This window comes from Rousettus aegyptiacus, unplaced genomic scaffold, assembly GCF_014176215.1.
Source record: "Rousettus aegyptiacus isolate mRouAeg1 unplaced genomic scaffold, mRouAeg1.p scaffold_m13_p_15, whole genome shotgun sequence".
NCBI lineage: Eukaryota > Metazoa > Chordata > Mammalia > Chiroptera > Pteropodidae > Rousettus > Rousettus aegyptiacus.
In genome coordinates, this window is record NW_023416290.1 from 36,842,182 (window position 1) to 36,859,536 (window position 17,355).

The following is a 17,355-nucleotide window of genomic DNA, read 5'->3' on the forward strand; positions in this document are numbered from 1 at the left end:
GGTAGATGGGAAAGAAGGTAAAGAAGAGAGTGAGAGCTGGTATGGGGGAAGGACATGGAGAGAACGAATCTGACCTTCCACTGCTGGGAAGCCAGATGCTTTGTGTGAATCCTTTCAACTAATCTCTACAAATGAGGTACTATTAACCAGTACCATCTTATCAGTAGAGAAACTGAGGCTCAGGAAAGTCTAGTATCTTGCTCAACTGGTTCCAAACCAGCTTTTGTGATTTGAAAGCCTGTGACAGGCCCATGGCTCCCCCTTATAGGATGCTGACTCCTGGACGGTGGGCAGGCAGAGGACGGAGAAAACACTAAGAGAAGAGAGTCCCAGGTATAGCTCCAAATGTTGGCATTGGGACATGCTGAATATGCAGGTGGCATTTGAGAGTCAAGTTCCACCCAGGCCCCACATTTCAGCTGGTTCCCCTGCTCAGACTGTTCACATAGCACCAGGCCCCTGGGGCCACTATGTCCACTGACCTCAGAGCCTTCTCCAGATCTGCCCTAGGCTCTCATCCTGTGCCCGCTCTCAGTCACCCATCTAGTCTTGACTTCCGTGCTCCTGTAGCTTCCAAAGGAGCTGGCACTACCAAGCCTGGTGAGCTTTGCCACAGAAAGAGAAGAGTCAGACATGGGCAGTGTCTGGGTAGCACATCGTTTATTAATTCGTCATAAGGCTGTTGGCATAGTAATCCTAGCTGGCATGTGCTGACCATACAGCAGCATTTTGTAACCCTGACAGTGCCCTCATGTATTAGGTTGATACTGTTATCATTCTCTTCTTACAAATGAAGAAACAGAGGCTTAGTGACACCAATTAAACTGCACAATGAAAAGGCGCTCAGCCTCATTAGCACTCGAGACTAATGCAAATTGAAACTCCAATAAGATGCCTTTCCTATTGAAAAGATTGGCAAAATTAACTAATCGGACAAGATCTAATGTTGGTGAGAATGTGGAGCAATGGAAACTCTTACACTATGTTACTGAGGGCAGACCTTTCCACTTAGGAGAACAATTTGCCAGAAGCAAAGTAAGAGGAGAACGTGCACGTTTTAGGGCCCGTCGGTCTCTCTCCTATCTGCAGAGGGTGTGTACCCTGGAGTGACTCTCACAGTGTGTACAAGGAAGCCTGTGCAAAAATGCTGACGGCAGAATTGTTGTGATAGCAAGACAGACGGGAACAAACTCGATGCCTATCAACAGGAAAATGGGTAAATAGATTGTGCATGGCTATATGATGGAATATTATGTAGCAATAAAAAGAATGAAATTTAGACCTGTCAGAACAAATAACTCCCAACCCTTTTGACTGCAAAAAACAGGAATCAAAACAATACATACTAAGAATCAACAGACAAAAACTCAATACATACTATATAATGTTTTTATAGATGTAACCACAGACGATGCAATGTTTAGACATATATACACACATAGCAAAAGTACAAAAGATGTGCCCGGGGCTAAAACACCAGATTCGGGACACTGGCTCCTTTGGGGGAGGAAGAGGAAAGGAAAAAAGAGAAGAACGTAGGGCACTTCAACTGTCTTGGTATGACAGGTATCTAGGTATCTAGGTGTGATTATGGGTTTTGTTTTTCATTTTGTCTGCCGTAATAAGCTCACAATATATTTTAATTTAAAAAATCACTCAAGGCCTCACAGTTAGTAAACAGAAGTTTAAAGCCCACATATTTTTTGTTCCCCAGTACGTCACACTGCCCATCGGACAAAGTAGGCAATGGAAGATGAATGCGGAGAAGGCAAGCTGCTCCTTCCATCTGTTCTTCATACAGACCTTGGAAATGCAATTGGTTCATGTCAAAGGGGTCTTACTTTGTATACCAGAGGCAATCCCCAAAAACATGGTATAAAATATTAACAGCTTGAATCACGTTTTCCTATTGCCTTAGGTTATTATTTAGAACTATGTTTCTGCAAAATATTTGCCACAAAGTCTAATAAAAGCAATAAGGGATCCTCTTAATCATTTAAAAAGACTTTGTTGATGCAGAATCCTACAACTATTTCATTCCCCCAAACAGATCTATCAAATTGATAATGAATATGTATTCTTTATTTAAAGCACCTTTACACCAAAACACTCCACAAAATTTCTTCCTATTTTTGTTGAGAATGTTAATTTCTTCTGTATCGACTTAGGAACTTAGCAGGAATTCCTTCATCTCCTCCTTTATTTAAAAATGATATATCCATTGAATGCCCATCGATTGCCAGGCGCTCAGCTAGATGCTGGGGAAATAACAGTGAACCAGACAGGCCCTGACCTGCATGAGCTTTCAGTTTCCTGGAGGAGACAGACAAGTAACATAGATAATTATTATGCAACGCAATACGGGGCTATGATGGGGTATATGCTGGGCCCTGTTACAGAGGAATGTAAAAGTGGGACCTAACCCTGTCATCTTGGATCTGGAATAGCTTTTGATAGGGCCTGATAGTTCAGCTGAATACTTAAAGATGAATGAGAATTGGCTTATAAATAAGAAAGCGATTGAATTATTTTATCCCCCAGAGGATTCATCTTATTGTGGAGTTTCTATTGTCAACTAAAATGGAGGAGAAAAGTAACAAAATATTTTAAGGTCTCTCTTACCTGAACAAAAAGACTTATAGTGCTTCTTTAGATGTAGTTCACAATCTTTTCTTCTGTGTGTTCAATACAAATTACAATTGGGTAAACTGGATTCTAACTACCCTTTGTCAGATGTGTAAATACAAGCCCGATCGTAAGTCAGGGGTGAATGTACCTACAATGAGAGCATAATTGACCTGAGTTTTACCTGATCCGCATTGTAAAAACCCCTCTTGACCTGGTCACCTAGGAGAAAATGTGGAAGATCAGCTTCTCTGCACACAAAGAAGGATCCCAAGACAGCCAGAGAGAGACAGGACCTCACCGCAGCACCTTCAGCCATGTTTGAGCCCATTGAGTTCCTCAAATCCTGCATTCTCGTCACTGTGATTGGATAATTTGCCTAGGAGTTATCCTAAAGTTGAATATCCAGTTTCATTACGTGGGGGTGTGCTGAGGGACCTCATTTCTGGAGTTGCTGAGGCAGATGTCACACAGGAAATGATGCTTTGGAATCAAAACCAACCTCCCGGGGTCCCAATTCTACTAGTTGGAAAAAGACACACGTAACTCAGATGATAGGGTATAAAATGAAGATCTAAATGTTTATTAATTACAATAGGGTATAAAATCACAGAGTTTGCTATTTTAAACAAATATAGTCATTAAAAAAACTTTAAACAAAAAAGTGATTTTTAAAAATTCAAAGTAAGAAATTGGGTACAAGCAAAGATGACATTCTAAAGTATCATCGATGAATTTTCACACAGACTTTCCATCACGATAATATTCATTTATATCTTCAGTCTTACACAGGAGCAAAGTCACAGTCAGAATGACAGCAATTGTTTCTGAAAGGAAATCAAAGAGGCCTAGAGCAATTATTTTTTCAAAAGGATTTTGGAGAGTTGAAATAAGGCCTGTTTCTCAGGGCTCACAACATTTAGGTGTGATGGGAACAACAGATCCTTTTCTCTGACTTTGCCTTTGAAAAGAATTAAAGGAACGCAGTGTAACATTCCCTCTCACAAACAGATGCAGAGCTCAAGCCTAACCCTTAGGAAGTGCTATAATCAAAGTAAACACTAATCCTCCTCCTGCAAATGCTGTGAAAAGTGTGTTAGAGCATTCAATAGAATTTCTTCCTCTTGCTAATCTTTCTTTGAATTTTTAACACCATCTTCCTGGATTGCAAGGATAATTCCAATAATCAGGAAATGATAACAGAGCTGAAACTTCTGTCCTTGTGGCATGGATAAAGACCTCTCAAGAAGGAGAGCACAGCACATAGTGCACAAAGCCTCATTATTCAAGTTGTGGGTTAATGGAGGAGAACGTAGGCTATCATAATGTGAAAATATGCAATGCCTACCTGGGTATGTATGACACTAGTCCTCTGACAAACAGTGTCCCCAGTTAACACAGATATCTATCCATCATGTCAACCTTTTACATAAGTTTTTTTGCAGATTGCTTGCTCTGCTTTGAAACATCTGAAAATGTATCACATGTTTAAAAAATTTAGAGTCTACTGAAATGGCAAAACTGACAAAACATGTAGATTTCATGAATTCTGTGGAGCTGATGTTAGAGAGATGTTCATATCACAGCAAAACCTCTTTCAAATAGGCATCTGGCAGAGCAGGACCAGAAAACAACTAAAAAAGAAAAAAAGATGTAAAGAAAAAGAAAATTGACAAGGATGATAATAATAAGTACTTCAAAAAGAAAGATCTAAATGTCAAAATATTAAGAGAAAATTGATGAAGCACTCAAATATTTTTCAAAGACAACCACATCTATAATACTATTCCAAAAGTTAAGTGTGAAATAAGTACATCGGATACTATCAAATAATTTTCCTGAAAAAGTATACTCCAAAAAGCTACATTGGATTCATTTTTTTATTCATCCTAAGTTCTAGAATATTGTTGCCTTTACAATACGAAAATTAATTTTCTGGATAAAATCTTAATCAGTTTATAAATTTTGACCATGAAATCGTACTCCCTGTTTTAAGTAGCGCCAGCTTCCCTCAGTAACAGGTCTCTCTGCGTTACGAGCCTGCCACTTCCTGCTCATATTTGATTCTTCGAGGCTCTGTTGAATGTTTTGAATGCTTCCTGGCATCACAGAGAACAAATCTCTAGCTGGCCCAAGGTCTTGGACCTGTAGGCTTATCTAAGCATTCTGCATCAAGAGGCCTTTTATCAGTCTCCCTTTGCCTAAACTCTGCTGGAGTGTTATGGCACTTTGAAGTTATTGACCTTGACCATGGACTCTTCAAACGCTTAAGAAGAGAGGAATGCTATATTCATATGTTGTCATGCGGGAACATTTTCTTTGTCCACTGTCCCTTACCAACAGCATGCAGGTCAGGGGTGGGTCTGTTTCCCAGTTCCAGCTGTGCAGTCTTCTTTTGTCCCTCTTGGTTTCAGTGTGAGGACTTCTCCCTTATAGGGCTCACGCTCCACAGGGGTAGGTGTGCAAGTCTGAAACAGAACATTTCATTTTTCTCTTGTGATTTGTTTATTGACTTCTTGAGTTCAAAGCTAAGTACAGCTCCCTTAATGAAGTGTTAGAGAAAAAAAGAATCTTGTGAATTTATCATGTGCCTTCTACCTTCTTCCCCGTTCACAGAAATTCCTGGCAACCTCAGGTACCTATATTGCCCTACTCTGCTGGTGTTAATCTGAGTCAGACAAAAGCCCAGGAAACATTTTCTAATGATCGTTCTTTCCACGGCAGCTTTCACTGGGGCCTCTGACACATCCTCACACCCTTCTGAGTTCTATTACCATTTTGTCCTTTCAAACATTCTAGACATCTGTATTCCCAAAGTACTTTGTTATACCTCTCCTTGGACTCATTGTTTTGTTTCAGATCCTAGCAATTTTCATGGGTTTTTTCCCCCCGACTGCGGCCGTGTGTAACAGGCCTTCCACAGAATCTCACATCGCTAGCCATGCCTCTCCGGTGACCAGCTGTGCTTTAGAACACTAGGCTGGACCCAGCTAGAATTAATTCACTGCGAGAGACAAGTTTTGAAATCTGGACTTTATAAGTGAAGTAATTCCTGAGAAGCAACTGAAAACCGTACTGTTTGTAAACATGCACATAAATTCACTGACAAGCGAGCAGCAGCAAATCAGGGCGACTGAGGGTGTGGGCTCCGGAACCGGACCGCCCGCCTATGCTGTGGTTCCCTCGGCTGTGAACTAACAATGGCAGTAGCATCTACCTTCAGGGCGGCTGTGATGATTAAATGTTGAGAGGATGAAATACAAGTAAAGCACTTAGAATAATGCTTAGCATATACTGAGCTCTTTAGAACTAAATAAAAATGTGTGTAGGTATGTGTGTGTATTACACACACAAATAATAACGAATTATTATGGGTCTTATTTTGACCCCCCAAATTAATAGATTGTAGCAATCGACAAAGTAAGCTTTGGAATAAGACAGATCTAAGATCTAAATTTGTATTCTAGCCTTGCCATTGATTAGGTGTGGGAAACTGGCAAGCTAATAAATCCATCTGAGCCTACTCATTCATCTATGAAATGGGGGGAATAAAACCCTTCTCCCAGATGCATGAGATTTTTAGATACAAAGCACTTCCTTCACTCATTGGATAGTTATTTATTGAGCATACACAGCCCCAGGCACTGGGGATAAAGCAAAGAAAAAGTCAGAAACTGTCTCTATAGCTGTGGAGCTCGAAGCACAGCATTGGGTGCACACTGATCACTCAGTCAGAGGGCGGGCCCCTGCCCTCTGCCCACCAGTCCGAGCCTCTGTCCACTCTCCGTGTCTGGTTAGATGCTTTGCGAGACTTCCATGTGGGCTCACTATCTGCTCAGTCTTTTTCGTCACCCTGGATCCTGTTATCATCTCGAGGAACGCCGATGCTGAGAAATGAAGTGCCAGCCTCCCGTTTCTGTCCCCAGCCCTCAGCACCGCAGGTGCCTGGCGCCGATCTACCCCCGAAACTGTAAACTGATTTAATACCCTGCTCTCTGACCGTATCCTCCCTTGCAGGTCTTTGGTCTCTGTGTTCTTTCCTCTCCTGATTTCCTTTTCAAGCCAGACTGTATGATGTATCACTTAAACCTAGGGTGACTGTATAATTTATCACCCAAACTGGGACACTTTTAAGAGTGTAAATGTAATTAACAGGCATAATGAAGGACTGGCTAAATAAATCAGGATTTATTTCCACCATCCTTCAACTCCTCCCTTGCCTACTCTCTAAGGGGTCCTGCCTTTCTCTCTCTTCCTTTCGGCATTCGCTGTCAGCAAAAACCTGTGGCGCATTTCAGTTCGATGAACGGCGTTTTCCACAGCCACGTTCTCCCCCGCGAGAGAGCGATGTGAGCGGGCAGGTCTTTGTGGCACTTGCCTCCGCGCTGTGTGTCCCTCATCAGCTCCCGCTTCGTCCCCCTTCGTCCCCAGCAGTTCCTTTGAAATTTTACTGCAAGGGGTTTTCATCTGTCACTTCTTCGCCTCATCTTGGTACTCTTTGGGAATTGGTGGCCAACACCAATGACTTAGGCAGGGCCATCAAGTCCAGGGCCCATCTCCGCGTGCAGAGGTGGCCTTGCTCCAGAAGCTGGTCGGCGCCTCGAAGGGTCCTCGCTCCAACCCGACTGCAGGCTCAGGAGTAGTAAGCACAGGACTCAACGCAGGAGGAGCTGCGTCCTTCCTGGTCTTTCTGCCAGGGCCGTGGCTTCGCCCATAGGGGATACTCGCCCTCCTTTTTTGCCTGAATATCTAATTCATGTTCTATAACTTCCCAGGTGATCATCAGTCCAAGAAGCTGTGGTCGTCCCTGCCACGTCCACTACCCCCCTCACCACTGTGTTCTGTAACGGTTTACTCGTCTGTCTCCTCCAGGAGACGCCAGGCCGGTGTACTGCTCTGTTTCTCCATAGCGCATACTCAACAAACCGCTGATCAATTCCCACTAAGGCCATGAGGGGAAGGAGATCCCCCACTGAGCTTTCTCTCCTCTGTGGGTGGGCTGTCCTGGCCTGGGCCGACTCAGCTTCCCCCGTGCTCCTTAGTTGTGCTTCGCCAGTGTCTGGTCTGCAGGCCTCCGCTCTCCTCGGCTGTCTGCCTCCTGGGGGGCCGGCCTCAGCTCCCCTGGTTGTCTCTGAACCCCTTCGCTCGGCTGGTCACTCTGGTCACACTGACCATCAGATGTCTCTGACTTGACTGGCCAAGGCTCATCTGCACACAGTCCCCCTCCTCACCTGCCTCTAAGACTCTGGGTGGGCAGGGCCTGGCTTCCTGCCGGAATAGCCACGGGACAGGACATTAACTACTCCTGTCCACAGCCACCTCTTAAGTAAAACGGTCCTCTCTGGGGGGTCTTTGACTGTCCCATACTTCACAGTCTTTCCCTTCGATAGATAAATTGACAGAAATTAACAACCATTTAAGTTCTGGTCTCAAGCCTTTCAGTTCTTTTAACCTTTTGATTTTTTTTTTTTTTTTATCCTTAGAGATGGGTTACATAAGCTCTTGAACTCCAGCCTCACCTCTCGTCTGCCTTTGTTCTGCCCATGCCCCGCTTGGCACGGTAGTTGTTCACTGTGACAACATGGGAAGGGGACGGCGCTCGTGCTGCACAACCTTAAGCCGTCACCGTATTGTTCAGGAGTTCAACTGCACATCTGTTTCCTAAGTAGATGTAACCTACAACTCTGAGGAAAAGCGGTCTTGCTACTTCTTTCTAGTGACAACGACAGACCTCCATCTGAAGTGTGAAGTGCGGGACCGGCGCTCAGTACTCATAGGTGATCCTAGTAGTTGGGGCCCAAATAAAGTGGGGTTCTTTCCTTGGTTTCCCAGTTGGGCACAGTTATAACAGGGGCTCCAGCCCCAGTCTCCGGCTAAATGTGTACCTCATTCCTACGGGACATCTCTGCAGCGTAAAACGCACAGAAAGGCCAGGACGAAGCATCAGAGGGATCTGGGTTGAACACAGTAAACGGGTTACCTTCTCTTCTTGTCTCCTTTCCTTTGTGTTCTGGTTTGCTTCCTGCCTCGCTTGTCAGCTTTCTCAGGCTTCTTCGCTAGTTTCTTCCCTCCTACTTTACTCAGCCTTTGAAGGTTGACAGTCTTAGAGCTGCTCTATCTCAAGAGTCCTTTCTTCTCTGTCTAAATCATCTTGGTGGCCTCAGATTTTTAAACTATAGGTTTAAAATCTATATGCCATAACACCCAAATTTTATGTCTAGCATTGATCTCTCCTAATTTCCAGACTCCTTTATCCAAGTGGCTAATTGACCTCATTACAGATGTGTTAAAAGCATGTCAAACAGAACTATAATTTAAGCACCACAAACAACAGGTGAAATAGAAGTAGGATTTAAGCTCTTTGAGACCAGGGACTGCTGTTTTATTTGCGCCTGTAACCCCAGGACCTAGACTACTCAACCAAACATCTCTGAAATGGAAGAACATTTATTGACTGTACAACTTCTCAGAACTTTTCATATGATATTGGGCAACAAAATCGCCTGAGAGTAGCATTGTCTAAAATTATTTGACGGCTTTCTTTAGGAGTATCTCAAAAGGCTAGTGTCCTGAGAACACGCCTTAGGAAGGCTGGTCTGGGTTGTGCCATCTTCTCCCAGTACAGAGTGATATTTATCTTGATGCTATCACAATCAAACAAAGTGGCTTGAGGGGAAAACCACGTGACAGGCTCTCCTAAGTAACATACAAAACCTAGAAGGCACCTTGCCTGGTAGGGTGGCGGGGGTTTACTTTGATATATGAAACCTCAATTTCTGTCCTGGGTATTTATTTAATGATGATTGTCATTGTGATGAGTTAATAGACAATGATGAGAATGGTATCACAACACACAATGCTGTGAATAAATATTAATTGTAATCATCATTCTACCTGTGTAATTGAAAAAAATGGTTTTTGGTTAGATGATCAGGAGAAAGAAGAAGTTTTCAGCTGTCTGCAAAGAGAGAGAAGCGCTGGGATGCTAGACTTCCCTGAGACTGGAAAGGCCAACTGAGAAGACCCCTGGACCCCAAAGGCAGTACCGATAGTATGCTGCCCTTGGAGGCTAAGCTACTAAACCATCAATAAAGACAACGGACCTTCCGAATGCCAAACAGTCGACACTGGCGCACACTGAACCCTCCAGCTGAACAGTGACTCCCTGAGAACGGAACCTGCGCCTGCCCAGCGAACTCAGAGGGACCCGGTGCCCTTTGAACCGACCCTCCAGAGACAGTGAATCACTAGGACGTGAGTAACAGAGGTGATGATCTATAACAGTGAAACTATGCGTTTTGCTAATGTTTTACAATCCGCCAAATGTTTCTATTTAAACCTTGAAGTACCTTGTGAGCTGTTTCTCGAGGACTGTGGGACAAAGCTGGGTCCTCTCATTTCAGGGCTGGCTCCTCTGGCAAGCTTGCCAGTCTGGAGTGACTGAACCCCATCTGCAGGAGGGGAGGCTGAAGAGCTGATATCCTGAGGAGGGGGCGGGTGGCTATGTGTCTGGGAAGGGATTAAACTTTGCGACCAGTATACTGCAGTGGTCAAAGTGAAGGGATTGGCTTTGGAGGGAGAAAAACCTGAGTTTGAGTTCCGATGCTGCTGCTTAGTGACTATGTGATCTCCCCAAATCTCAATTTCTTACTCTATAAAATAGAGATACCACCACACTGGTGGGCCGGTAAATGTTAACAACCAGCTCTGTCTTCCTTTTCTTACTACCCCAAAAGCCCCGACGTACAGCACTTGCCTCCTTCTGTGGTGTAAATATTCCCACCACGGCTGATGCCAAACTGCCAAAGTGACATCGCTGAATGAGGAGTTGGGAAGAGATGCTCACAAGTGAGCCAGAATGAGCTGGCTCCAACATATGTAACATCTTTTATGATTATTAGCAAACAATCTGAGGAAATTAAGATTATAGGGCAGTTGAAGGTAAGTCTTAAATTATTTTCTCTGAGCTACCATATTGAGAAAGACTTTGACAAACTGAACTGTCATTTCAGAAATGGAGAAGACCCATTTTAAGGAGCAGATCAGCCATACACTTAATTTTACCCCAGCTAAAAGGCACATTATGCTTATAATTGCAAAGACACAGTTCAGTTTAAAAGCTTTGGCAGCAATATTCTGAAACAGTGCATTACTTCATGAAGCTATTCCTGTTTCTCTATGAAATGCAATTTGACCCTTACTTTCTAAAATAGATTAGGTTGCTTATTACTGAAAAAAAAAAGAGAGAAAAAGGGATGACTTAAGGAATGTCTGTACTCTCAAATTTTGGTGAAAATTATATAACTCTAAACACACAAAAACTCTAGAAATAATATCCATTTGAATTTAAAGAGCTATATTTTTTTGGTAAAGCATTAAAATATGTAAATTGATTTTTTTTTTTAAACATGTTCTCGAACATCTAAATTGCTGTTACTTTTGTTTCTTCTTTTTTTTCTTCCTGCATCTTTTAAGCTCTTCCTTAAGTGACTTTATATTTAATTGAAACATGTATTTTATTGTTATATTTATCAAATAAATTTTGATGCCTCATCTACTGATTTAAATATTTTCCCTTAAGGATTAGCTGCTTAAATGTTAAAATAAATAAAGTAACAATTCCCCCAAGCTGTTAAATTGGATAAAAATGTCATTTCTTTCCTTTGAAATTCCTCACAATATCTGATAATAGCGACAGCTGCATGGCATGATGCTGATAAGTTTTATTAAGTAATAAAATGATGGACAAGAATCGAGCTCACAGATAACCCCACTACTTGAAATGAGTCGGGGAAAATCTTCTGAATAAATTAATTTAAATTTCTATGAGCTCTGAAACTATAGTCCTGCTCCTTTCATTTGCAGTTCATTTATTTATCAAATGCCTACTATGTACCAACCACAAGATATAAGATACTGTCCTCAGGAAATCAGCACTCTTGCCGGAAGACCAGCAGAGCTCTGGAGCTGGCAAACACTGAGGTGTCTACAATCTGTGCTTTGGGAATCCAGGGAATCCAGAGTGTAAGGGATTAATCTTCTTGGGAGAGGTAGCAAGTGAGCAGGAGAAATGGTATGATCTGTCTCTGCTTGCCTTCAAATACTTATCCTCACCCACAAAGAATCTGAATGTTTTAAATGCAAACCAAAGCTCTAATAACCTCATGTGAATTTAAAATCAAGAATTCCTAACAACTTGTTTCTTAACCTTATTGTGGTATTTTTCTTCTATAAAAGTATCTTTGTCTAATGGAGAAAAAAAATGTTCGAAATGTCTCCAGACAATCCCCAAACCTCATTTTACTCAATTTATTTGATACTGTTTCCACGTCAACACTTTTTAAAATATGCATTTCCTCATGCTTTGAATTTCACAATCATGTTCTTTTTCTTGCTCTACAGAGGTCCCATGACAGTGGGAATCAGAAATGCCTTATCACAATCCTGGCTCTTACGTTGACTTACTGCCTAGCCCAGGGAAAGTTATTTAATTTTGCTGACACTCAGCTTTCTATTCTGTGAAATGGGGGTGATAACATCTATCACATGGCTTGTTGTGCAGATTAATTAAAATAAGAAATATAAACTACCTAGTAAAGTGCCTGGCAGATAGTAAGTGTTTGGAACAATGTATGATAATAATGATAACAGCTAGTACTTATTGTTACCGTAAAAATAATAATGCACTAGCATGCCTAAAAAGTTGGTAATAGCAAAAGAAAATACTAAGAAAATGAGATAACTCACAAAACTGATAGTGAACTCTTTAAAGAGTTATGCTGACATTAAGTTTGCCCACGAAACATAACATGATTTGAAAAGCAGAGCTGATAAAGCCCATCGTGTGGTGCTCTCTGCGGCCGCATTTTCCAGACCAGAGGAAGGCTTAGGCAAAGCCAGTCTTTTAAACACAGCCTATCACATGTTCCCGGCTGGTCTAGCATCCCTGCTGGTGAACGACGTAACTGACCCCCCAAAACAGCCCCGCCTTCGATCCACTTCAAGTGCCACGTATCTATCACCTAGTCCTATTGATTCTCCCCACTTCTAATTTTCACCCCTTTCTGTTCATCCTTGGATTACTAGCTGCCATAAATAAATGCCACTGATTCAGATTAATTTTTTGAGAGCCTATTATTACTCTTCAAAACTTGTGCTATAAATCCCATGAACTTATTTAACTCAATCTTTATGATTTAGAGTATCGTTTATTGCTTAATTATAGTTTTTGGAGTAAGATAACCAGAGTATATGTTTTGGCTGTGGCATACACTAGCTATGTGACTTGGATAAGTCTCTTGATTTCTTGAAGCGTCAGTTTCCTAACTTTTAAAATGAGGAAGATAATCCTTCCTTCCCTCACAAGGTTGTTACAGTGGCGGAACCCTTAGCACCATGCCTGTATCCAGCAAACGGTATCACTGTTATCTAGTGCATAAATGTTTAGAAACACATGGGATTCTTACAGTCACTGCCTACCTGTCACCTGGCAGTGTCGGCATTTACAGATTAACCCCCAACAAAATGAACCATCACCTTAAACATTTTGACTAACATACATGTATAAAGAATTGTAGCATCCTGAGAATTTAAAGCATCCTAGAACAATTGTTTACTTAGTCAAAGCTTTAGGAAGTTTTCAAAAAATTTGGACTCTGAGAATCCACAAGTTAAAATGTTCACAAGACATCAGAAGAGGACTTAGACTACAAGACTCGAATAAATAAAATGAATCAAACCACCCAGGGAACTATTGAAAAGAAAAGTATATTTTAAAATGGAGAGAAGAGAGAGAAGCCTTAGAACTAATCCAAGGGTTACAAACTCCAGTGTCTAATGGCCAAGTAAGAAACCTTAATAAGCGAAGCTGGCGGAATGAAAATCAGAGAGGCAGCCTCTGCAAGGCTTGGCCACCCAGTTCTGGCTGCTTGTCGCCATGCAGGATTGAGGGCGCAAGTTTCCTCTTCTGCCCCAAATAAAGCAATTCAAATGGTTTTTATCTGAAATTTTCTGACATGTTAATGTATTTGGCGAAGTAAAATTTTAAAACTGTTTAAACCACTGTGTGAACTACAAGGAAACCCACAATGCATTAAGAACAAATATCTCTTTTATAATAACAGAGTTATGACAAACAAAAACTTTAGGAAATCTTAGTACAAATTTGGTCATCAAAAGAGGAAAACAAAGAAACAGAACTAACATTTATTGACCTTCTACTGTGTGCCTTGCATTTTAAAATTTCATTGAGTTTTACAATTTGTTAAGGAAGAAACATAGTCATTTTCTAGACAAGGCCACTGAGCCCAAGCATGAGAGAGACACATGCTCTTGGCCACACAGCTCGTAAATAGAAAGGTGGGGTAGATTCATATTTAGGTCTACTGGACCCCAAAACGCCACCATTGGTGGTCATTAGAATGCATCCTCAGACATTATACTACATGGAGCATAATTTTTCAAAGGGTCATTGCTAAGCTCTGAACTCCATCCCCATTTTGAATGGGGGCCATGCCTCCCACAGCTATTCCAAGCCGATGACCAGAGACTTGGCTCAATTGCTGCCTGAAGGCCTTGCTCAACTCGTCTTAGACTGTATGACAGTTTAGGACACTCTGCCCCCTTTTCTCTCCTTCTCTCCGTTACCAGGGTTAGACTTGCAGTCAGAGGGCTCTTCCAGACTTTCCTGGCTCCCTTCCATTCTCTCTCACAGATGTTTTCCCTAATAAAAATGTCACCACTTCATCCACCTGGGTGTCTGCTTCATGGAGGACCTTGACTAACCCAATTGCCAAAAGCTTCCAGAGGTCCTAAATTCGCCTGGGAAAACCTGACTTGGTCCATCAGGAAAACCAATTGACAAGGGGAAGTGCAACCATCTAATAAGGATTCTTTCTTTGAAAACTGGTATTTGTCTCGAAACTCTCATATCAATCCCGACATCCCAGGAATGTGTTCAATTGAGTGTATGTGACAACAACACCGGCAACATCCAGGAGTGGGTGACAGCCCAACCCGTGGTAACAGTCACTTAGGCACAACTCACCTGGTCTCGCTGCTTGACCCGTTTGTAAATGTATTCAGCAAAGGGTTTGCGGGGAACATACTTCCCATCTCCTGCTGTGACACTGAAAACTCCAGCTTCATATACCACTTTACCTCTGGAAATAGTTGCCACGGGCACCCCGTGGCAAACCATGCCTTCGAAGATGTTGAAGTTCACAGCCTGATGATGAGTTTTTGCTGAAATAGTCCTGTTGGTAAAAACAAAGAAGCTCCAGATCATGACCAGCTCATCGGACAAGTATAAAATATTAAAAGAGTGACTTAGGAGAAAATTTAGCAACTCCATTAAGACATAGCTTTATCATTGGAACAAGTAACTTTAAGAATAGAACATAGCATTAACATTTCATTACAAAGTAATTACATTTTCTGAGAGAAAAACCCAATAGATCATTCTTTATGGTGATTAATGAGGATGGAGTGGGTGGAGAGAGGGCACTGTCTCTCATGTTTAAATTTTGAATTAATTTTTACTTATGTGTTTAAAGAACAAAATATTAATTATAAAACATTTCCAACACAGATGAGTCTGATGAACACGCTGACCCCATACCCGGCTCTATAGAATTTTAACTTTTCACAGATGCCTCTGAGGCGTCCTCAATACCATTCCCCAAATACCATTCCTGATGCTTCCTTCGCAGGAGCAACTGCTAATTTATAGTTATCAAATTGAATTTGGGAGTTATCAAGGAAAATTATATCTTGAATTTCACTCTCTTGTCTGTGACGAAACTTGAAATTTGAGGTAATAAAAATAAAAGAGGTTAGAGTATAATCTCTAAGTATAGTGTATGTCACACATTTGCATATTCATTGGCGCTCTCAGTAATTTATTAATAGCCTCCCCTTATCTGCGGTTTTGCTTTCTGTGGTTGCAGTTCCCACAATCAACTACAGTCAAAAATATTAAGTGAAAAGTTCCAGAAATAAACAATTTATAAATTTTAAATCGTGTGCCATTCTGAACGGTGTGATGAAATCTCACGTCATCCACTTTGTCCCGCCCAGGATGCCGATCATCCCCATGTCCAGCATCTCACACTGTATACGCCACCTGCCCATAAGTCACCTAGTATCCATCTCAGGAATCAGATCGACCGTCATGGTATCGTAGTGCTATTGTTCAGGTAACCCTTCTTTTACTTAATAATGGCCCCAAAGCGCAAGAGTAGTAATGCTGGCATCCCTTAAGTGAAAAGGTATGTATTTTTAGGGAAAACAGTATCTGTAAGGTTCAGTACTGCCTGTGGTTTCGGGCTTCCACTGGGGGTCTTGGAATGCATCCCCCTCAGATAAGGGGGCGCTATTGCACTTTCAATCATACACGATATGATCGATGACTTCCAGGCTGGATGTTTGGAAATACTGGATGTCTCCTTTCCCTAAATCTCATCAAACAGAAAATGTGGGGTGGGGGTTGGGGAGATGGGAATCTGGCAGCAGTAAATAATATGAGCATAATCGAAATTTCTACAAGTCTTTTTAGGAATGGATTAAAGAGAAGTACTTCACTAAAAACCCCGTGGCTGGGTCAAAGGAAGAGCAGAAAAACGCTCCTGCAAACCTCATACGGAAGGGTGGGACTGGGAGACTGACAGTTTTTGTGTGCTGCAGTCCTAGAAACGAATGTGACAATGCTGGCCTGGTCCTCAGCTCCAGAATCTCATGCCCAACTACCTACTTGTTTTCCACTCCTAACGGGTCCAAATAGAATTCTTGATTTTCAATGCCTACCACAACTCCCCCCACCCCCAATGCAACTCAAGTTGGCTTCTCCCTTAAGTTTCTCATTTCAGTAAATAACATCACTATCTACTTTTTCTCACCCAATAAACCATCATTAAGTCTGTTGGTTTTACCGCAAAAAAAATACATCTCAAACCTGTCCGCTTCTCTCCCTCTCCATTACTCTACACCACCACCATCTCTCATCTGGATGACCACAGTACCTCTTACTGGCAAATTTGTTACCATTCTTACCCTCCCACACTCCTCACCACTCTCCACAAGGCTGCTCAAATGATCTTTTTAAAGCAAAAGTCACCTTCCTCCTTGAAACCCTAAATGGCTCCAATCTGTTCCTGGAGAGCCAAATAACTGCACAAAAAAGAAAAAAAAAAAGATGATAGAAATAATAAAAAAGGATCTACCTTTTTCACCATGGAAAAGAAAAAAAGAAGGTTCCTGTGTGTGCCAGGTAGATACTTTATGATATCTTATTTCATCTTCATAATACCTCTTCAAGGCAGAGAGTATTTTCTATATTCAGATAGGTTAAGAAACTTGTCAAAGATATAACTACATAGTTTGATAAGACTGGGATTTTTTATATTTTTTAAATTAACATTATTTTTTGAATTAAATTAACATACTATCCCTTTGTAGTTACACACATAACCCCTGGAAACCATTAATCTGTTTTATATCACTATAGCTTTCTCTTTTCCTGAATGTCATGTAAATGGAATCATAAGTTATATAACATTCTGAAACTGACTTTTTAAATTGGGAATAATTATTTTGAGGTTTACCCAAGTTATTGTGTGTATCAACAGTTTGTTCCTTTTTCACTGCTGAGTAGTATTCCATTGTGTCAATTTGGCACAGAGTATCCATTTACCTAATGAAGAATATATGGGTTGTTTTCAGTTTTTGATGATT

The 17,355-nt window shown here is 41.5% G+C and overlaps 1 protein-coding gene across 3 annotated transcripts in view; it reads right to left on the reverse strand.

Annotated features, from left to right (window-relative positions):
* Nucleotides 1-3,186: 3,186 nt before the first annotated feature.
* Nucleotides 3,187-17,355, reverse strand: part of DPYS (dihydropyrimidinase) — a 77,695-nt gene continuing 63,526 nt past the window's right edge. Inside the window, exons 8-10 of one of the 3 annotated variants that reach the window (XM_036232967.1) lie at nt 14,672-14,879; nt 4,963-5,093; nt 3,187-3,452 (exon numbers count right to left, since the gene is read on the reverse strand). In XM_036232967.1, coding sequence (XP_036088860.1) covers nt 4,977-5,093; nt 14,672-14,879 — 325 coding nt within the window. In that variant the 3' untranslated portion in view covers nt 3,187-3,452; nt 4,963-4,976. Of the gene's footprint in view, nt 4,260-4,962; nt 5,094-14,671; nt 14,880-17,355 lie in introns of all 3 variants that reach the window. The other 2 variants (XM_016147457.2, XM_016147460.2) reach the window with 2 other exon arrangements.